Source organism: Oncorhynchus masou, chromosome 31, assembly GCF_036934945.1.
Source record: "Oncorhynchus masou masou isolate Uvic2021 chromosome 31, UVic_Omas_1.1, whole genome shotgun sequence".
Taxonomy (NCBI): Eukaryota; Metazoa; Chordata; class Actinopteri; order Salmoniformes; family Salmonidae; genus Oncorhynchus; species Oncorhynchus masou.
Genome location: NC_088242.1, coordinates 100238738 through 100262252, shown reverse-complemented (window position 1 = coordinate 100262252; position 23515 = coordinate 100238738). Strand labels below are relative to the sequence as shown.

At 49.0% G+C, this 23515-nt stretch overlaps 1 protein-coding gene across 1 annotated transcript in view; it reads left to right on the top strand.

The window, feature by feature from the left end:
- Positions 1-23515, top strand: part of LOC135524819 (ras-related protein Rab-6B-like) — a 119699-nt gene that overhangs the window by 62500 nt on the left and 33684 nt on the right. The window contains exons 3-4 of the mRNA XM_064952669.1: positions 283-388; positions 3671-3782. Of these exons, the coding sequence (XP_064808741.1) occupies positions 283-388; positions 3671-3782 (218 nt within the window). The remainder of the gene's footprint in view (positions 1-282; positions 389-3670; positions 3783-23515) is intronic.

The following is a 23515-nucleotide window of genomic DNA, read 5'->3' as shown; positions in this document are numbered from 1 at the left end:
CTGAGCGGAGACAGTGGTCCCAGGCTCTCTGTCTGTCTGAGGGGAGACAGTGGTCCCAGGCTCTCTGTCTGTCTGAGGGGAGACAGTGGTCCCAGGCTCTCTGTCTGTCTGAGCGGAGACAGTGGTCCCAGGCTCTCTGTCTGTCTGAGGGGAGACAGTGGTCCCAGGCTCTCTGTCTGTCTGAGGGGAGACAGTGGTCCCAGGCTCTCTGGACATGATGAATAATCTGACGATCCCCAGGTGTCTCTCTCTGATCCCCAGGTGTGTCTCTCTGATCCCCAGGTGAGGTTGCAGCTGTGGGACACGGCTGGACAGGAACGCTTTAGGAGCCTCATTCCCTCCTACATACGAGACTCTACTGTGGCCGTGGTGGTTTATGATATTACAAGTGAGTGGGGATCACACACACACACACACACACACACACACACACACACACACACACACACACACACACACACACACACACACACACACATATATATATATTCACACACATATACAGACACACACACACTCACACACACACATATACTCACACACGTATACAGACACACATACATATACAGACACACACACATATGCAAACACACAAACACAGACACACACAAACACACATATATATAGACACACCCACATATATATTTATATAGAGACACACATAGCCACACACACACACACAGACAGACACACACAGAGACCGACACACACACATATACACACACACAAACACAGACACACACATATATATAGACACACCCACATATATATTTATATAGAGACACACATAGCCACACACACACACACAGAGACAGACACACACACACACACACACAGACACACACACACACACACACACAGCGACACACACACACACACACAGCGACACACACACACACACACACACACACACACACACACACAGACACACACAGAGGCGGACACACACACATATACACACACACAAACACAGACACACACATATATATAGACACACCCACATATATATTTATATAGAGACACACATAGCCACACACACACACACACAGAGACAGACACACACACACACACACACACACACACACACACACACACACACACACACACACACACACACAGACACACACACACACACACACAGACGCACACACACACACACATATACACACACACAAACACAGACACACACATATATATAGACACACCCACATATATATTTATATAGCGACACACATAGCCACACACACACACACAGAGACAGACACACACACACACACACAGACACACACACACACACAGACACACACACACAGACACACACACACACAGCGACACACACACACAGACACACACAGCGACACACACACACAGCGACACACACACACAGACACACACACACACACAGCGACACACACACACAGACACACACACACACACACACAGCGACACACACACACAGACACACACACACACAGACACACACAGCGACACACACACACAGACACACACACAGCGACACACACACACAGACACACACAGACACACACACACAGCGACACACACACACAGCGACACACACACACACAGACACAGAGACACACACACACACACACACACAGACACAGCGACACACACACACACAGACACAGCGACACACACACACAGCGACACACACACACACAGACACAGCGACACACACACACACAGACACAGAGACACACACACACACACACACACAGACACAGCGACACACACACACACAGACACAGCGACACACACACACAGCGACACACACACACACACACACACAGACACACACACACACAGCGACACACACACACACAGACACAGAGACACACACACACAGCGACACACACACACACACACAGACACACACACACACAGAGACACACACACTTTGTATGCTGTCATGGTTATGACCGGAATCAGAACCCACTGTTTTACAGGGCTGATATATTATTCCATGGTTCTCCACAGTTATAACTAGCATGTCAATCACTTCCTGTAGATTTGATCAGGTTCTTCCTTTATTCTCCATCATAAACTGGGACATCTGTGTTGCGTCAGGTCCCATTGAGGCCATCAGAGACAGTGATTTAATATCTTTGTGAGGAAGAAGGAGCTGTCCTCTTTAGGATGCACACACACACACACACGGATAAACACACACACACACACACACACACACACACACACACACACACACACACACACACAGAGAGAGATAAACACACACACACACACACATACACACAGAGATAAACACACACACGCACACACACACACGCACACACACACATAGAGAGAGATAAACACACACACCAACTTCTTTAAGAGATGAACAGTAAACCTAATTGCTTTCTGAACGGGTGTGTCAAGGTCAAAACAAGTGTATTGATAGTATTTGATACTATCTGAGTAGGGGAGAGCCGGGACAAAGGTAACGCTGGGCGAATGTAACAGCCATTTTCTCAGGTAAGACAGGAGCTGGAACGACATAGCGAAGTCAGCATGTTCCTACTGTAGAGGACGAGCTCCCTGCAACAACAACAACAGCCCATCCGACCATGTTTCGCCCAGATATTAACAAAAAGTGGTTTTGAGTGATGTAAGAAAAATGAACCCTGTTCGGTCGTAGAGCTGTGTTTAGTTGTTCAAGGTCCCAAAAATCATGTGTTAACCTGTCTGGTGTCTAAATAACAGGTTCCAAGTGTCATGCTAGCTAGTCAGATGTCTTGCCTCGTTAAATAAAAAATATATCAAACAAAATGTCATGCTAGCTAGTCAAGTACCATACTAGCTAGTCAAGTACCATGCTAGCTAGTCAAGTGTCATGCTAGCTAGTCAAGTACCGTGCTAGCTAGTCAAGTGTCATGCTAGCTAGTCAAGTATCATGCTAGCTAGTCAAGTATCATGCTAGCAGGTTAAGTGTCATACTAGCAGGTCAAGTGTCATGCTAGCTAGTCAAGTATAATGCTAGCTAGTCAAGTACCATGCTAGCTAGTCAAGTATAATGCTAGGTAGTCAAGTGTCATGCTAGCCAGTCAAGTATCATGCTAGCCAGTCAAGTATCATACTAGCAGGTCAAGTGTCATGCTAGCTAGTCAAGTATAATGCTAGCTAGTCAAGTACCGTGCTAGCTAGTCAAGTGTCATGCTAGCTAGTCAAGTATCATGCTAGCCAGTCAAGTGTCATGCTAGCCAGTCAAGTGTCATGCTAGCCAGTCAAGTGTCATGCTAGCTAGTCAAGTACCGTGCTAGCTAGTCAAGTACCATGCTAGCTAGTCAAGTGTCATGCTATGCCTAAACAATTTGACATTTGGAAGAACTTCGAAATGTGATGTTTGAGAAACAGGAACGTCTAATTCTGACGAGCTAGTTGCATAAAAGTCTCTGTAGCTCTATCAATCTCTGAGTGATTAGGAAAACAACTAAAAGTGTTATTAGTTGTGTCCACTAGTACCCAACCCACTTGTACAACGTTAACATCAATAAACACAATTCCAGTTGTGTATATTCATGTTGCACAGTATGTCTGTATACTTTGTTACACTCAACCATTTATATGTCAAAACTCAACTTTAAACGAGATGATATTTGACCAACTCCTTTTTTTTTTTTTTTTTTTGCTTCTGCTATTCCTCAAACAGATGTGAACTCCTTCCAGCAAACGTCCAAATGGATCGACGACGTCAGAACAGAGAGAGGAAGTGATGTCATTATCATGCTAGTTGGCAACAAAACAGACTTGGGAGACAAGAGGTAAGGAGTGTTATATTCCGTCAATCAGTTCTGGCTGCAGCCTATATGTGCGTCACAAATGTGCACCCTAAGGCCTGGTCAACAGTAGTGCACTATGAAGGGAATAGGGTGCACTATAAAGGGAATAGTGGGCCATTTGAGACACACTGTTTCAAAGCGCTGCTCCTAGACTACATTACTTCCTTTTACTGGCCCGATTTCCATGGTTACGTCTGGTGCAGCGGTCCGTGTCCAATGTCTCTCTTCTCTCTCTTTTGAAAAGGTCTTTTGGGTCTTTGGGGATCCAATCAAAACACAAGTTAGTTGCGACACTGTCAGTCTGTCTCTACTCTACTTCAGAGTGACCTGGTGCCTCGTCACGCCTGAGCATGTTCCAACTGTAAGAGAGACCTGAGACGGAGAGAGAGAGTGAAAGAGAGGTATACATTGAGAAAAAGAAATAACAAGAGAGTGAAAGAGAGAGAAGGCCAGATACACAGAATAACAGAGATAACTATGGAAATATAACAGGTGAGAGTAAGTCAGTAAACACTGGGGGGAGTCAGTAAACACTGGGGGAGTCAGTAATGATTCACCTCTCTACCCTGTCAGACAGTAATGATTCACCTCCCTACCCTGTCAGACAGTAATGATTCACCTCTCTACCCTGTCAGACAGTAATGATTCACCTCTCTACCCTGTCAGACAGTAACGATTCACCTCCCTACCCTGTCAGACAGTAATGATTCACAGCTCTACCCTGTCAGACAGTAATGATTCACCTCTCTACCCTGTCAGACAGTAATGATTCACCTCTCTACCCTGTCAGACAGTAACGATTCACCTCCCTACCCTGTCAGACAGTAATGATTCACAGCTCTACCCTGTCAGACAGTAATGATTCACCTCCCTACCCTGTCAGACAGTAATGATTCACCTCTCTACCCTGTCAGACAGTAATGATTCACCTCTCTACCCTGTCGTACAGTAATGATTCACCTCTCTACCCTGTCAGACAGTAATGATTCACCTCTCTACCCTGTCAGACAGTAATGATTCACCTCTCTACCCTGTCAGACAGTAACGATTCACCTCTCTACCCTGTCAGACAGTAATGATTCACCTCTCTACCCTGTCAGACAGTAATGATTCACCTCCCTACCCTGTCAGGCAGTAATGATTCACCTCCCTACCCTGTCAGACAGTAATGATTCACAGCTCTACCCTGTCAGACAGTAACGATTCACCTCCCTACCCTGTCAGACAGTAATGATTCACCTCTCTACCCTGTCAGACAGTAATGATTCACCTCCCTACCCTGTCAGACAGTAACGATTCACCTCTCTACCCTGTCAGACAGTAATGATTCACAGCTCTACCCTGTCAGACAGTAACGATTCACCTCCCTACCCTGTCAGACAGTAATGATTCACAGCTCTACCCTGTCAGACAGTAATGATTCACCTCCCTACCCTGTCAGACAGTAATGATTCACCTCCCAACCCTGTCCGACAGTAATGATTCACCTCTCTACCCTGTCAGACAGTAATGATTCACCTCTCTACCCTGTCAGACAGTAACGATTCACCTCTCTACCCTGTCAGACAGTAATGATTCACCTCTCTACCCTGTCAGACAGTAATGATTCACCTCCCTACCCTGTCAGACAGTAACGATTCACCTCTCTACCCTGTCAGACAGTAATGATTCACAGCTCTACCCTGTCAGACAGTAACGATTCACCTCCCTACCCTGTCAGACAGTAATGATTCACAGCTCTACCCTGTCAGACAGTAATGATTCACCTCCCTACCCTGTCAGACAGTAATGATTCACCTCCCAACCCTGTCCGACAGTAATGATTCACCTCTCTACCCTGTCAGACAGTAATGATTCACCTCTCTACCCTGTCAGACAGTAACGATTCACCTCTCTACCCTGTCAGGCAGTAATGATTCACCTCCCTACCCTGTCAGACACTAACGATTCACCTCTCTACCCTGTCAGACAGTAACGATTCACCTCTCTACCCTGTCGTACAGTAATGATTCACCTCTCTACCCTGTCAGACAGTAATGATTCACCTCTCTACCCTGTCAGACAGTCTAAACAGAGAAATTAGACACTCACAGACACTCCTGGTGTTCTCTCTCTTGGAATGTCCGGGCATTGGAGAAACCCCTTAATGATGCCAGTAATTGGTAAAACACATCTGACCTTGAAGTTGTCGGTCCCTGGTGTTGGTGATTGGCACTGGTGTGAGTTTTAAATAATTCTCACTTTCACAGACCACGATATTAAATAGGGAAATATCTCACACACATCCGTGATGACTTGATGCAGGTGCGAAGGAATTGTTTGATGAAATGACCATGATATGAAATATGACAAGGAGGGAGGACTCAGGTAGTCAAAGACTTGGTCTGTGTATGTTGTCAGATGCACCGAATACTACCTGACCATGAAATGCTGAATACAACCTTACCATGAAATGCTGAATACGACCTTACCATCATGGACTTACTTACAAAAGTACTTAAACCAACAATACAGTTCAAGAAATAGAGTTAATAAAATATTTACTAAATAAACTACAGTAAAAAATATCAACAACGAGGCTATATACAGGGGGTACCGGTACAGAGTCAATGTGGAGGCTATATACAGGGGGTACCGGTACAGAGTCAATGTGGAGGCTATATACAGGTGGTACCGGTACAGAGTCAATGTGGAGGCTATATACAGGGTATTACGGTACAGAGTCAGTGTGAAGGCTATATACAGGGTGTTACGGTACAGAGTCAATGTGGAGGCTATATACAGGGGTACCGGTACAGAGTCAATGTGGAGGCTATATACAGGGGGTACCAGTACAGAGTCAATGTGGAGGCTATATACAGGGTGTACCGGTACAGAGTCATTGTGGAGGCTATATACAGGGTGTTATGGTACAGAGTCAATGTGGAGGCTATATACAGGGTGTTACAGTACAGAGTCAATGTGGAGGCTATATACAGGGTGTACCGGTACAGAGTCATTGTGGAGGCTATATACAGGGTGTTACGGTACAGAGTCAATGTGGAGGCTATATACAGGGTGTTACAGTACAGAGTCAATGTGGAGGCTATATACAGGGTGTTACAGTACAGAGTCAATGTGGAGGCTATATACAGGGTGTTACAGTACAGAGTCAATGTGGAGGCTATATACAGGGTGTACCGGTACAGAGTCATTGTGGAGGCTATATACAGGGGGTACTGGTACTGAGTCAATGTGGAGGCTATATACAGGGGGTACCGATTTGTAAGTCGCTCTGGATAAGAGCGTCTGCTAAATGACTTAAATGTAAATGTAAATGTACCGGTACAGAGTCAATGTGGAGGCTATATACAGGGGGTACTGGTACTGAGTCAATGTGGAGGCTATATACAGGGGGTACCGGTACAGAGTCAATGTGGAGGCTATATACAGGGTGTTACGGTACAGAGTCAATGTGGAGGCTATATAGAGGGTGTTATGGTACAGAGTCAATGTGGAGGCTATATAGAGGGTGTTATGGTATAGAGTCAATGTGGAGGCTATATACAGGGGGTACCGGTACAGAGTCAATGTGGAGGCTATATACAGGGGGTACCGGTACAGAGTCAATGTGGAGGCTATATACAGGGGGTACCGGTACAGAGTCAATGTGGAGGCTATATACAGGGGGTACCGATTTGTAAGTCGCTCTGGATAAGAGCGTCTGCTAAATGACTTAAATGTAAATGTAAATGTACCGGTACAGAGTCAATGTGGAGGCTATATACAGGGGTACTGGTACTGAGTCAATGTGGAGGCTATATACAGGGGGTACTGGTACAGAGTCAATGTGGAGGCTATATACAGGGGGTACCGGTACAGAGTCAATGTGGAGGCTATATACAGGGTGTTACGGTACAGAGTCAATGTGGAGGCTATATAGAGGGTGTTATGGTACAGAGTCAATGTGGAGGCTATATAGAGGGTGTTATGGTATAGAGTCAATGTGGAGGCTATATACAGGGGGTACCGGTACAGAGTCAATGTGGAGGCTATATACAGAGTGTTACGGTACTGAGTCAATGTGGAGGCTATATACAGAGTGTTACGGTACAGAGTCATTGTGGAGGCTATATACAGGGTGTTATGGTACAGAGTCAATGTGGAGGCTATATACAGGGTATTACGGTACAGAGTCAGTGTGAAGGCTATATACAGGGTGTTACGGTACAGAGTCAATGTGGAGGCTATATACAGGGGGTACCGGTACAGAGTCAATGTGGAGGCTATATACAGGAGGGTACCAGTACAGAGTCAATGTGGAGGCTATATACAGGGTGTACCGGTACAGAGTCATTGTGGAGGCTATATACAGGGTGTTATGGTACAGAGTCAATGTGGAGGCTATATACAGGGTGTTACAGTACAGAGTCAATGTGGAGGCTATATACAGGGTGTACCGGTACAGAGTCATTGTGGAGGCTATATACAGGGTGTTACGGTACAGAGTCAATGTGGAGGCTATATACAGGGTGTTACAGTACAGAGTCAATGTGGAGGCTATATACAGGGTGTTACAGTACAGAGTCAATGTGGAGGCTATATACAGGGTGTTACAGTACAGAGTCAATGTGGAGGCTATATACAGGGTGTACCGGTACAGAGTCATTGTGGAGGCTATATACAGGGGGTACTGGTACTGAGTCAATGTGGAGGCTATATACAGGGGTACCGATTTGTAAGTCGCTCTGGATAAGAGCGTCTGCTAAATGACTTAAATGTAAATGTAAATGTACCGGTACAGAGTCAATGTGGAGGCTATATACAGGGGGTACTGGTACTGAGTCAATGTGGAGGCTATATACAGGGGGTACCGGTACAGAGTCAATGTGGAGGCTATATACAGGGTGTTACGGTACAGAGTCAATGTGGAGGCTATATAGAGGGTGTTATGGTACAGAGTCAATGTGGAGGCTATATAGAGGGTGTTATGGTATAGAGTCAATGTGGAGGCTATATACAGGGGGTACCGGTACAGAGTCAATGTGGAGGCTATATACAGGGGGTACCGGTACAGAGTCAATGTGGAGGCTATATACAGGGGGTACCGGTACAGAGTCAATGTGGAGGCTATATACAGGGGGTACCGATTTGTAAGTCGCTCTGGATAAGAGCGTCTGCTAAATGACTTAAATGTAAATGTAAATGTACCGGTACAGAGTCAATGTGGAGGCTATATACAGGGGGTACTGGTACTGAGTCAATGTGGAGGCTATATACAGGGGGTACTGGTACAGAGTCAATGTGGAGGCTATATACAGGGGGTACCGGTACAGAGTCAATGTGGAGGCTATATACAGGGTGTTACGGTACAGAGTCAATGTGGAGGCTATATAGAGGGTGTTATGGTACAGAGTCAATGTGGAGGCTATATAGAGGGTGTTATGGTATAGAGTCAATGTGGAGGCTATATACAGGGGGTACCGGTACAGAGTCAATGTGGAGGCTATATACAGAGTGTTACGGTACTGAGTCAATGTGGAGGCTATATACAGAGTGTTACGGTACTGAGTCAATGTGGAGGCTATATACAGGGTGTACCGGTACAGAGTCAATGTGGAGGCTATATACAGGGGGTACTGGTACTGAGTCAATGTGGAGGCTATATACAGGGGGTACCGGAACAGAGTCAATGTGGAGGCTATATAGAGGGTGTTATGGTATAGAGTCAATGTGGAGGCTATATACAGGGGGTACCGGTACAGAGTCAATGTGGAGGCTATATACAGGGGGTACCGGTACAGAGTCAATGTGGAGGCTATATACAGGGGGTACCGGTACAGAGTCAATGTGGAGGCTATATACAGGGGGTACCGGTACAGAGTCAATGTGGAGGCTATATACAGGGGGTACCGGTACAGAGTCAATGTGGAGGCTATATACAGTGTGTTACGGTACAGAGTCAATGTGGAGGCTATATACAAGGGGTACCGGTACAGAGTCAATGTGGAGGCTATATACAGGGGGTACCGGTACAGAGTCAGTGTGGAGGCTATATACAGGGTGTTATGGTACTGAGTCAGTGTGGAGGCTATATACAGGGTGTTACGGTACAGAGTCAATGTGGAGGCTATATCCAAGGTATTACGGTACAGAGTCAGTGTGGAGGCTATATACAGGGTATTACAGTACAGAGTCAATGTAGAGGCTATATACTGGGGGTACCGGTCATAGTCAATGTGGAGGCTATATACAGGGTATTACGGTACAGAGTCAATGTGGAGGCTATATTCAGGGTGTTATGGTACTGAGTCATTGTGTTGGGTTACAGGTTATTTGAGGTAATTTGTACATGTAAGAAGTAGGAAAGTGACTATTAGATAATAAACAGTGAATAGCAGCAGTGTCAAAAACAAAAGGGTGGGTCAATGTTAATAGTCCAGTGGCCATTTGATAAATTGTTCAGGAGTCTTATGGCCTGGGGGTAGAAGTTGTTAAGATGCCTTTTGGACCTAGACTTGGCGCTCCGGTATCGCTTTGTGGTAGCAGAGAGAACAGTCTATGACTTGGGTGGCTGGGGTTGGCTCCAGTGATGTACTGGGCCGTACGCACTACCCTCTGTAGCGCCTTACGGTCAGATGCCGAGCAGTTGCCATACCTCTCAACCTGCTCCACTGCAGTCTCGTCGATGTGAATGGGAGTGTGTTCGGCCCGCCTTTTCCTGTAGTCCACGATCAGCTCCTTTGTCTTGCTCACGTTGAGGGAGAGGTTGTTGTCCTGGCACCTCCCGGCCAGGTCTCTGACCACCTCCCTATAGGCTGTCTCATCGTTGTCAGTGATCAGGCCTACCACTGTTGTGTCGTCAGAAAACGTAATGATGGTGTTGGAGTCGTGCTTGGCCACACAGTTTTGGGTGAACAGGGAGTACCAGGAGGGGACTGAGCACGCACCCCTGAGGGGCCCCCGTGTTGAGAATCAGCGTGGCAGATGTGTTGTTGTCTACCCTTCCCACCTGGGGGAGGCCCATCAGGAAGTCCAGGATCCTGTTGCAGAGGGAGGTGTTTTGTCCCAGGGTCCTTTGTGGGCACTATGGTGTTGAACGCTGAGCTGTAGTCAAGGAACAGCATTCTCATGTAGGTGTTCCTTTTGTCCAGGTGGGAAAGGGCAGTGCGGAGTGCGATTGAGATTGCGTCATCTGTGGATCTGTTGGGGCGGTACTAACATTGGAGTGGGTCTAGGGTTTCTGGGATGATGGTGTTGATGTGAGTCATGACCAGCCTTTCAAATCACTTCATGGCTACCGCCGACGTGAGTACTACAGGGCGGTAGTCATTTAGGCAGGTTACGTTCGCTTCCTTGGGCACAGGGACTATGGCGGTCTGCTTGAAAACATGTAGGTATTACAGACTCGGTCAGGGAGAGGTTGAAAATTTCAGTGAAGACACTTGCCAGTTGGTACGCGCATGCTCTGAGTACACGTCCTGGTAATCCATCTGGCCCAGACCTTGTGAACGTTGACCTGTTTAAAGGTCTTGCTCACATCGGATACGGAGAGCGTGATCACACTGTCGTCAGGAAAAGCCGGTCGGAGCCAAATGCCTTTCATGGTGATGTTGTTATTTATGGACAGCATGTCAGCCTATATAGAGGCACTTTCAGCCACATTCAATTAAACATGAATCATAACGTCAATCTGTCAGTTTGCCTCAGTGCTGCTCACTTCTTCCCACTGCCTCCCTTATTGTTCTGATCTGCTGTCTGCTCTCTGCTCCCTGCTCCCTGCTCTCTGCTCTCTGCTCCCTGCTCTCTGCTCTCTGCTCCCTGCTCTCTGCTCCCTGCTCCCTGCTCCCTGCTCCCTGCTCCCTGCTCCCTGCTCCCTGCTCCCTGCTCCCTGCTCTCTGCTCCCTGCTCCCTGCTCCCTGCTCCCTGCTCCCTGCTCTCTGCTCTTTGCTCCCTGCTCCCTGATCTCTGCTCTCTGCTCCCTGCTCTCTGCTCCCTGCTGTCTGCATGCAGCTACAGTGTCTAATTGATCTGGAGAAAGACAGGGAAGGCAGATAAAGTGCTGTGTAAGGCAGTTTCCTGAGTCAGACTGACTGGATCAGTCAATAAACATTCAAGGAAGGTGGCCATTAAGGAGGATAACAACTCTTTCAGGCGCTAGGATAGGGATTAGATCAGGCTGTAGGACAGGGATTAGATCAGGCTGTAGGACAGGGATTAGATTAGGCTGTAGGACAGGGATTAGATCAGGCTGTAGGACAGGGATTAGATCAGGCTGTAGGACAGGGATTAGATCAGGCTGTAGGACAGGGATTAGATCAGGCTGTAGGACAGGGATTAGATCAGGCTGTAGGATAGGGATTAGATCAGGCAGTAGGACAGGGATTAGATCAGGCTGTAGGATAGGGATTAGATCAGGCAGTAGGACAGGGATTAGATCAGGCTGTAGGACAGGGATTAGATCAGGCAGTAGGACAGGGATTAGATTAGGCTGTAGGACAGGGATTAGATTAGGCTGTAGGACAGGGATTAGATTAGGCTGTAGGACAGGGATTAGATCAGGCAGTAGGACAGGGATTAGATTAGGCTGTAGGACAGGGATTAGATTAGGCTGTAGGACAGGGATTAGATCAGGCTGTAGGACAGGGATTAGATTAGGCTGTAGGACAGGGATTAGATCAGGCTGTAGGATAGGGATTAGATCAGGCTGTAGGATAGGGATTAGATTAGGCTGTAGGATAGGGATTAGATCAGGCAGTAGGATAGGGATTAGATCAGGCTGTAGGATAGGGATTAGATTAGGCTGTGGGACAGGGATTAGATCAGGCTGTAGGACAGGGATTAGATCAGGCTGTAGGATAGGTATTAGATCAGGCTGTAGGATAGGGATTAGATTAGGCTGTAGGACAGGGATTAGATCAGGCAGTAGGACAGGGATTAGATTAGGCTGTAGGACAGGGATTAGATCAGGCTGCAGGACATGGATTAGATCAGGCTGTAGGACGGGGATTAGATTAGGCTGTAGGACAGGGATTAGATCAGGCTGCAGGACAGGGATTAGATCAGGCTGTAGGACAGGGATTAGATCAGGCTGTAGGACAGGGATTAGATCAGGCTGTAGGACAGGGATTAGATCAGGCTGTAGGACAGGGATTAGATCAGGCTGTAGGACAGGGATTAGATCAGGCTGCAGGACAGGGATTAGATCAGGCTGTAGGACAGGGATTAGATCAGGCTGTAGGATAGGGATTAGATTAGGCTGTAGGACAGGGATTAGATCAGGCTGCAGGACAGGGATTAGATCAGGCTGTAGGACAGGGATTAGATCAGGCTGCAGGACATGGATTAGATCAGGCTGTAGGACGGGGATTAGATTAGGCTGTAGGACGGGGATTAGATCAGGCTGCAGGACAGGGATTAGATCAGGCTGTAGGACAGGGATTAGATCAGGCTGTAGGACAGGGATTAGATCAGGCTGTAGGACAGGGATTAGATCAGGCTGTAGGACAGGGATTAGATCAGGCTGTAGGACAGGGATTAGATCAGGCTGCAGGACAGGGATTAGATCAGGCTGTAGGACAGGGATTAGATCAGGCTGTAGGATAGGGATTAGATTAGGCTGTAGGACAGGGATTAGATCAGGCTGTGGGACAGGGGTTAGATCAGGCTGTAGGACAGGGATTAGATCAGGCTGTAGGACAGGGATTAGATCAGGCTGCAGGACAGGGATTAGATCAGATAGCTACCACAGGTGAGATATAGGAGCAAAAGACTGGTGTGTTGACATGGTGCAGTGTGTTGACATGGTGTGTTGACATGGTGTGTTGACATGGTGTGTTGACATGGTGCGTTGACATGGTGTGTTGACATGGTGTGTTGACATGGTGCAGTGTGTTAAGACTGGTGTGTTGACATGGTGCAGTGTGTTGACATGGTGCAGTGTGATAAGACTGGTGTGTTGACATGGTTTGTTGACATGGTGCAGTGTGTTGGGGCTGGTGTGTTGACATGGTGTGTTGACATGGTGCAGTGTGTTGACATGGTGTGTTGACATGGTGCAGTGTGTTGAGACTGGTGTGTTGACATGGTGCGGTGTGTTAAGACTGGTGTGTTGACATGGTTTGTTGACATGGTGTGTTGACATGGTGTGTTGACATGGTGCAGTGTGTTGACATGGTGCAGTGTGTTGACATGGTGCAGTGTGTTGACATGGTGTGTTGACATGGTGTGTTGACATGGTGCAGTGTGTTGACATGGTGTGTTGACATGGTGTGTTGACATGGTGTGTTGACATGGTGTGTTGACATGGTGTGTTGACATGGTGCAGTGTGTTGACATGGTGTGTTGACATGGTGCAGTGTGTCGTTGGAGATGGAACACGCCTTTCCCCTAGACACGAGAGAACGGTGACTGAGTGCGTCTTTGGAAATTCAATTTAAAAACAAAAAAATTGGGGGGGGGGGGATTGCACTATAGACCACTTGAAAACCCATTAATTTCAATGTAATGTAACTCATGTTTGGACACTGACGTTTGACTTTAGTCCTCATTTAACAATGCTTACCTACCTTATGAAAGCCATTGAAGCAGACCTAAAGTAAATGATTCAATATCTTTAGGATTAGCTAAAATTCTATGCAAATTACCATTCTGATGTGGAATTGCTATGAAACTCTGTTGACTTCTCAATTTCCTGGTAGAGATCTGTAATTTCCAAATTAAACATAACACTTGTAAAAAAATAAATACAAATGTGTGTAAATCTTATTGAAGTTGTTAGTAACAGGAATTCAAGGTTAAATAATTTTATGCACAAATATTGATATAATAACCATTCAATTGAAGTTAACTTGGAGTCAGCTATGAAAAAAAGCATGCCATTAATTAGGAAAGCATGCAATTAATTAAGCATGCAATTAATTAAGGAAAACATGCAATTAATTAGCATACAGATTAAATAAATGATGATGAACTTCACAGGGTGGTGAAAGTGCACGTCGATGAGTTTGATGCTCCTTGCCAATAAATATTGAGATTCTTATTCTGGTGACATGATGATCGATCCTTGGCTGCCTTTTGACAAATAGAAATAATGTCATCTATAAATAATCTCATGTAGACTCGCCTACCCACACTGTATCGGCCAGCTGTTGGGCTAGAGGCCGCATGCCAAGACCAGAGGAGGCACGTTTGCTATTTTTAACACAACAGTTAACTATCGATAGAGTTGAAAATGTGTTATTTATTTGAGACAAGAAAACTTACGCGGAAAAAAAGTACATTTTATGGGCCTCAACGTGCACTGCTGTTTATCTGCAACAAGTATGTTTGGTGGAAATACTACAGGTGGGACAGATTTTAGAAGTCACATGAAAATCTGTCGTCCAATTGGATGGAAACCTAGCTCCAGTCTTGTATGGATGGAGACCAGGCTCCAGTCTTGTATGGATGGAGACCAGGCTCCAGTCTTGTATGGATGGAGACCTGGCTCCAGTCTTGTATGGATGGAGACCAGGCTCCAGTCTTGTATGGATGGAGACATGGCTCCAGTCTTGTATGGATGGAAACCTGGCTCCAGTTTTGTATGGATTGAAACCTGGCTCCAGTCTTGTATAGCTGGGGCGGCAGGGTAGCCTAGTGGCTAGAGCGTTGGACTAGTAACCGAAAGGTTGCAAGTTCGAATCCCCGAGCTGACAAGGTACAAATCTCTCGTTCTGCCCCTGAGCAGGCAGTTAACCCACTGTTCCTAGGCCGTCATTGAAAATAAGAATTTGTTCTTAACTGACTTGCCTAGTTAAATTAAAATTAAATAGATGGAAACCTAGCTCCAGTCTTGTATGGATGGAGACCTAGCTCCAGTCTTGTATGGATGGAAACCTAGCTCCAGTCTTGTATGGATGGAGACCAGGCTCCAGTCTTGTATGGATGGAGACCTAGCTCCAGTCTTGTATGGATGGAGACCTAGCTCCAGTCTTGTATGGATGGAAACCTGGCTCCAGTCTTGTATGGATGGAAACCTGGCTCCAGTCTTGTATGGATGGAAACCTAGCTCCAGTCTTGTATGGATGGAAACCTGGCTCCAGTCTTGTATGGATGGAAACCTGGCTCCAGTCTTGTATGGATGGAAACCTGGCTCCAGTCTTGCTTTCTATTCTTGTGACTGTTCCTGAATCCTGTTTCCCCCTCCCCGAATCCCCAGTTCCCCCTCACTCCACCCCTGAATCCTCAGTTCCCCCATCCCTCCCTGAATCCCCAGTTCCCCCTCACTCCACCCCCTGAATCCCCAGTTCCCCCTTCCCCCTCCCTGAATCCTCAGTTCCCCCTCCATCCCCTCCCTGAATCCCTAGTTCCCCCCTCCATCCCCTCCCTGAATCCCCAATTCCCCCTTCCCTCCCCTGTCTGAATCCTCAGTTCCCCCATCCCTCCCTGAATCCTTAGCTCCCCCTCCATCCCCTCCCTGAATCCTTAGTTCCCCCTCCATCCCCCCCCTGAATCCCTAGTTCCCCCTCCATCCCCTCCCTGAATCCCCAATTCCCCCTTCCCTCCCCTGTCTGAATCCTCAGTTTCTCCCCTCCCTGAATCCTCAATTCCCCCTTCCCTCCCCTGTCTGAATCCTCAGTTTCCCCCTCCCTCCCCTCCTTGAATCCTCAATTCCCCCTCCCTCCCCTGTCTGAATCCTCAGTTTCCCCCTTCCCTCCCCTGTCTGAATCCTCAGTTTCTCCCCTCCCTGAATCCTCAATTCCCCCCTCCCTCCCCTGTCTGAATCCTCAGTTTCCCCCTTCCCTCCCCTCCCTGCATCCTCAATTGAATCTCCCCTCTACTTCTGAGGAGTGTCACAAAAACTCATCATGTTTCAGTGGGAGTATCGGATACTTGGAGAGAGTGCATGGAAATGGGACCTAGAAGGACGTGTGCATTCTGTTCAGACAGACTTAGACTGATGAAGCTGGATGCTAGGTCAAATCAAATCAAATCAAATGTATTTCTATAGCCCTTCGTACATCAGCTGATGTCTCAAAGTGCTGTACACTTTTTAGGTGTTGCCAAAGGTCTCTCGTACTCTCTCTCAATGCATATGGTCATCAATATTGAGATTTGTGTAGAAATGGGGGCATGATCTGATAGCATCTAAAGCAGAAAATAATCCCATTCACATTGGGACATTAACATTAGTCTGTGTGGCTTTGACCTCACCTAACAGTAATACTACTGAATGTATGAGTGGTAGCTTGATGTCCTCCCTCTGACAGAAAGACAGGATGCAGAATTTGTAAGTCGCTCTGGATAAGAGCGTCTGCTAAATGACTTAAATGTAATGTCTGCGTCATGAAAACTCAGCATTTGTTACAGTCTGATCCTTAATTTTGTTGATTTATTTTGTCCTTTTGCTTTTGGAAATCAGAACCCTAACAAAGCATTCAAAAAAGACGAAGATGTATGACGATGTTCCTTAGGTCAACCAAACATGCAGTGGTTCATGAGAAAAGAACCAGAACTCTAACAGGGAGTGAAGTTGACTGACTGACTGACTGACTGAGTTAGTATCCTCTGTCATTTCAATTCAAGGGGCTTTATTGACAATCAAAATTAACAGTAAACATTACACATACAGAAGTTTCAAAACAATAAAGACATTACAAATGTCATATTATGTATATATACAGTGTTGTAACAATGTACAAATGGTTAAAGTACACAAGGGAAAATAAATAAGCATAAATATCTGTGGATCTGTGTAATCTGAGGGAAATATGTATCTCTAAAATGGTCATACGTTGGACAGGATGTTAGGAAGTGCAGCTCAGTTTCCACCTCATTTTGTGGGGACTGTCTCTGTGTGCCTGAGGGGTACAGTGACAACGTGGACTAGTGTAGGATGCTAGTAATGAATCTTCTGTGTTGGATCTCTGGGACTCTGGCTGCACTGGTGGGAAGGGGTTTATGGGTAGAGAGCTGTCTGTCTGGTGGGATGGGGTTTATGGGTAGAGAGCTGTCTGTCTGGTGGGACGGGGTTTATGGGTAGAGAGCTGCCTGTCTGGACTGGTGAGATGGGGTTTATGGGTAGAGAGCTGCCTGTCTGGTGGGATGGGGTTTATGGGTAGAGAGCTGTCTGTCTGGTGGGACGGGGTTTATGGGTAGAGAGCTGCCTGTCTGGACTGGTGAGATGGGGTTTATGGGTAGAGAGCTGCGTGTCAGGACTGGTTGGATGGGGTTTATGGGTAGAGAGCTGCCTGTCTGGTGGGATGGGGTTTATGGGTAGAGAGCTGCTTGTCTGGTGGGATGGGGTTTATGGGTAGAGAGCTGCCTGTCTGGTGGGATGGGGTTTATGGGTAGAGAGCTGCCTGTCTGTCTGGTGGGATGGGGTTTATGGGTAGAGAGCTGCCTGTCTGGTGGGATGGGGTTTATGGGTAGAGAGCTGCCTGTCTGGTGGGATGGGGTTTATGGGTAGAGAGCTGCCTGTCTGGTTGGATGGGGTTTATGGGTAGAGAGCTGCCTGTCAGGACTGGTGGGATGGGGTTTATGGGTAGAGAGCTGCCTGTCTGGTGGGATGGGGTTTATGGGTAGAGAGCTGCTTGTCTGGTGGGATGGGGTTTATGGGTAGAGAGCTGCCAGTCAGGACTGGTGGGACGGGGTTTATGGGTAGAGAGCTGCCTGTCTGGTGGGACGGGGTTTATGGGTAGAGAGCTGCTTGTGTGGTGGGATGGGGTTTATGGGTAGAGAGCTGTCTGTGTGGTGGGATGGGGTTTATGGGTAGAGAGCTGCCTGTCAGGACTGGTGGGATGGGGTTTATGGGTAGAGAGCTGCCTGTCCGGACTGGTGGGATGGGGTTTATGGGTAGAGAGCTGCCTGTCTGGTGGGATGGGGTTTATGGGTAGAGAGCTGCTTGTCTGGTGGGATGGGGTTTATGGGTAGAGAGCTGCCAGTCAGGACTGGTGGGACGGGGTTTATGGGTAGAGAGCTGCCTGTCTGGTGGGACGGGGTTTATGGGTAGAGAGCTGCTTGTCTGGTGGGATGGGGTTTATGGGTAGAGAGCTGCCTGTCTGGTGGGATGGGGTTTATGGGTAGAGAGCTGCCTGTCAGGACTGGTGGGATGGGGTTTATGGGTAGAGAGCTGCCTGTCTGGTGGGATGGGGTTGATGGGTAGAGAGCTGCCTGTCAGGACTGGTGGGATGGGGTTTATGGGTAGAGAGCTGCCTGTCTGGTGGGATGGGGTTTATGGGTAGAGAGCTGCCTGTCTGGTGGGATGGGGTTTATGGGTAGAGAGCTGCCTGTCTGGTGGGACGGGGTTTATGGGTAGAGAGCTGCTTGTCTGGTGGGATGGGGTTTATGGGTAGAGAGCTGCCTGTCTGGTGGGATGGGGTTTATGGGTAGAGAGCTGCCTGTCTGGTGGGATGGGGTTTATGGGTAGAGAGCTGCCTGTCTGGTGGGACGGGGTTTATGGGTAGAGAGCTGCCTGTCTGTCTGGTGGGATGGGGTTTATGGGAAGAGAGCTGCCTGTCTGGTGGGATGGGGTTTATGGGTAGAGAGCTGCCTGTCTGGTGGGATGGGGTTTATGGGTAGAGAGCTGCCTGTCTGGTGGGACGGGGTTTATGGGTAGAGAGCTGCCTGTCTGGTGGGATGGGGTTTATGGGTAGAGAGCTGCCTGTCTGGTGGGATGGGGTTTATGGGTAGAGAGCTGCCTGTCTGGACTGGTGGGATGGGGTTTATGGGTAGAGAGCTGCCTGTCTGTTTGGATGGGGTTTATGGGTAGAGAGCTGCCTGTCTGGTGGGATGGGGTTTATGGGTAGAGAGCTGCCTGTCTGGACTGGTGGGATGGGGTTTATGGGTAGAGAGCTGCCTGTCTGGTGGGAAGGGGTTTATGGGTAGAGAGCTGCCTGTCTGGTGGAATGGGGTTTATGGGTAGAGAGCTGCCTGTCTGGTGAGAAGGGGTTTATGGTAGAGAGCTGCCTGTCAGGACTGGTGGGATGGGGTTTATGGGTAGAGAGCTGCCTGTCTGGTGGGATGGGGTTTATGGGTAGAGAGCTGCCTGTCAGGACTGGTGGGATGGGGTTTATGGGTAGAGAGCTGCCTGTCAGGACTGGTGGGATGGGGTTTATGGGTAGAGAGCTGCCTGTCTGGTGAGATGGGGTTTATGGGTAGAGAGCTGCCTGTCTGTCTGGTGGGATGGGGTTTATGGGAAGAGAGCTGCCTGTCTGGTGGGATGGGGTTTATGGGTAGAGAGCTGCCTGTCAGGACTGGTGGGATGGGGTTTATGGGTAGAGAGCTGCCTGTCCGGACTGGTGGGATGGGGTTTATGGGTAGAGAGCTGCCTGTCTGGTGGGATGGGGTTTATGGGTAGAGAGCTGTCTGTCTGGTGGGATGGGGTTTATGGGTAGAGAGCTGCCTGTCCGGACTGGTGGGATGGGGTTTATGGGTAGAGAGCTGCCTGTCTGGTGGGATGGGGTTTATGGGTAGAGAGCTGCCTGTCTGGTGGGACGGGGTTTATGGGTAGAGAGCTGCCTGTCTGGTGGGATGGGGTTTATGGGTAGAGAGCTGCCTGTCAGGACTGGTGGGATGGGGTTTATGGGTAGAGAGCTGCCTGTCTGGTGGGACGGGGTTTATGGGTAGAGAGCTGCCTGTCTGGTGTGATGGGGTTTATGGGTAGAGAGCTGCCTGTCAGGACTGGTGGGATGGGGTTTATGGGTAGAGAGCTGTCTGTCTGGTTGGAAGGGGTTTATGGGTAGAGAGCTGCCTGTCTGGTGGGATGGGGTTTATGGGTAGAGAGCTGCCTGTCTGTTTGGATGGGGTTTATGGGTAGAGAGCTGCCTGTCTGGTGGGATGGGGTTTATGGGTAGAGAGCTGCCTGTCTGGACTGGTGGGACGGGGTTTATGGGTAGAGAGCTGCCTGTCAGGTGGGATGGGGTTTATGGGTAGAGAGCTGCCTGTCAGGTGGGATGGGGTTTATGGGTAGAGAGCTGCCTGTCTGGACTGGTGGGACGGGGTTTATGGGTAAAGAGCTGCCTTTCTGGTGGGATGGGGTTTATGGGTAGAGAGCTGCCTGTCTGGACTGGTGGGATGGGGTTTATGGGTAGAGAGCTGCCTGTCTGGTGGGACGGGGTTTTTGGTAGGGAGCTGCCTGTCTGGTGGGATGGGGTTTATGGGTAGAGAGCTGCCTGTCTGGTGGGATGGGATGGGGTTTATGGGTAGAGAGCTGCCTGTCAGGACTGGTGGGATGGGGTTTATGGGTAGAGAGCTGCCTGTCTGGTGGGATGGGGTTTATGGGTAGAGAGCTGCCTGTCTGTTTGGATGGGGTTTATGGGTAGAGAGCTGCCTGTCTGGTGGGATGGGGTTTATGGGTAGAGAGCTGCCTGTCAGGACTGGTGGGATGGGGTTTATGGGTAGAGAGCTGCCTGTCTGGTGAGATGGGGTTTATGGGTAGAGAGCTGCCTGTCTGGTGGGATGGGGTTTATGGGTAGAGAGCTGCCTGTCTGGTGGGATGGGGTTTATGGGTAGAGAGCTGCCTGTCTGGTGGGATGGGGTTTATGGGTAGAGAGCTGCTTGTCTGGTGGGATGGGGTTTATGGGTAGAGAGCTGCTTGTCTGGTGGGACGGGGTTTATGGGTAGAGAGCTGCCTGTCTGGTGGGATGGGGTTTATGGGTAGAGAGCTGCCTGTCTGGTGGGATGGGGTTTATGGGTAGAGAGCTGCCTGTCATGACTGGTGGGACGGGGTTTATGGGTAGAGAGCTGCCTGTCAGGTGGGATGGGATGGGGTTTATGGGTAGAGAGCTGCCTGTCAGGTGGGATGGGGTTTATGGGTAGAGAGCTGCCTGTCAGGACTGGTGGGATGGGGTTTATGGGTAGAGAGCTGCCTGTCAGGACTGGTGGGATGGGGTTTATGGGTAGAGAGCTGCCTGTCTGGACTGGTGGGATGGGGTTTATGGGTAGAGAGCTGCCTGTCAGGACTGGTGGGATGGGGTTTATGGGTAGAGAGCTGCCTGTCAGGACTGGTGGGATGGGGTTGATGTGTAGAGAGCTGCTTGTCTGGTGGGATGGGGTTTATGGGTAGAGAGCTGCCTGTCTGGTGGGATGGGGTTTATGGGTAGAGAGCTGCCTGTCAGGACTGGTTGGACGGGGTTTATGGGTAGAGAGCTGCCTGTCTGGACTGGTGGGATGGGGTTTATGGGTAGAGAGCTGCCTGTCTGGTGGGACGGGGTTTATGGGTAGAGAGCTGCCTGTCTGGTGGGATGGGGTTTATGGGTAGAGAGCTGCCTGTCTGGTGGGATGGCGTTTATGGGTAGAGAGCTGTCTGTGTGGTGGGATGGGGTTTATGGGTAGAGAGCTGCCTGTCAGGACTGGTGGGATGGGGTTTATGGGTAGAGAGCTGCCTGTCTGGACTGGTGGGATGGGGTTTATGGGTAGAGAGCTGCCTGTCTGGTGGGATGGGGTTTATGGGTAGAGAGCTGCCTGTCTGGTGGGACGGGGTTTATGGGTAGAGAGCTGCCTGTCTGGTGGGATGGGGTTTATGGGTAGAGAGCTGCTTGTCTGGTGGGATGGGGTTTATGGGTAGAGAGCTGCCTGTCTGGTGGGATGGGGTTTATGGGTAGAGAGCTGCCTGTCTGGTGGGATGGGGTTTATGGGTAGAGAGCTGCCTGTCTGGTGGGATGGGGTTTATGGGTAGAGAGCTGCCTGTCTGGTGGGATGGGGTTTATGGGTAGGGAGCTGCCTGTCTGGTGGGATGGGGCTTATGGGTAGAGAGCTGCTTGTCTGGTGGGATGGGGTTTATGGGTAGGGAGCTGCCTGTCTGGTGGGATGGGGCTTATGGGTAGAGAGCTGCTTGTCTGGTGGGATGGGGCTTATGGGTAGAGAGCTGCCTGTCAGGACTGGTGGGACGGGGTTTATGGGTAGAGAGCTGTCTGTCTGGTGGGATGGGGTTTATGGGTAGAGAACTGCCTGTCATGACTGGTGGGATGGGGTTTATGGGTAGAGAGCTGCCTGTCTGGGGGGACGGGGTTTATGGGTAGAGAGCTGCCTGTCTGGTGGGATGGAGTTTATGGGTAGAGAGCTGCCTGTCTGGTGAGATGGGGTTTATGGGTAGAGAGCTGTCTGTCTGGTGGGATGGGGCTTATGGGTAGAGAGCTGCCTGTCAGGACTGGTTGGATGGGGTTTATGGGTAGAGAGCTGCCTGTCTGGTGGGATGGGGTTTATGGGTAGAGAGCTGCCTGTCTGGTGGGATGGGGTTTATGGGTAGAGAGCTGCCTGTCTGGTGGGATGGGGCTTATGGGTAGAGAGCTGCCTGTCTGGTGGGATGGGGTTTATGGGTAGAGAGCTGCCTGTCTGGTGGGATGGGGTTTATGGGTAGAGAGCTGCCTGTCAAGACTGGTGGGATGGGGTTTATGGGTAGAGAGCTGCCTGTCTGGGGGGACGGGGTTTATGGGTAGAGAGCTGCCTGTCTGGTGGGATGGGGTTTATGGGTAGAGAGCTGCCTGTCTGGTGAGATGGGGTTTATGGGTAGAGAGCTGTCTGTCTGGTGGGATGGGGCTTATGGGTAGAGAGCTGCCTGTCAGGACTGGTTGGATGGGGTTTATGGGTAGAGAGCTGCCTGTCTGGTGGGATGGGGTTTATGGGTAGAGAGCTGCCTGTCTGGTGGGATGGGGTTTATGGGTAGAGAGCTGCCTGTCTGGTGGGATGGGGTTTATGGGTAGAGAGCTGCCTGTCTGGTGGGATGGGGTTTATGGGTAGAGAGCTGCCTGTCTGGT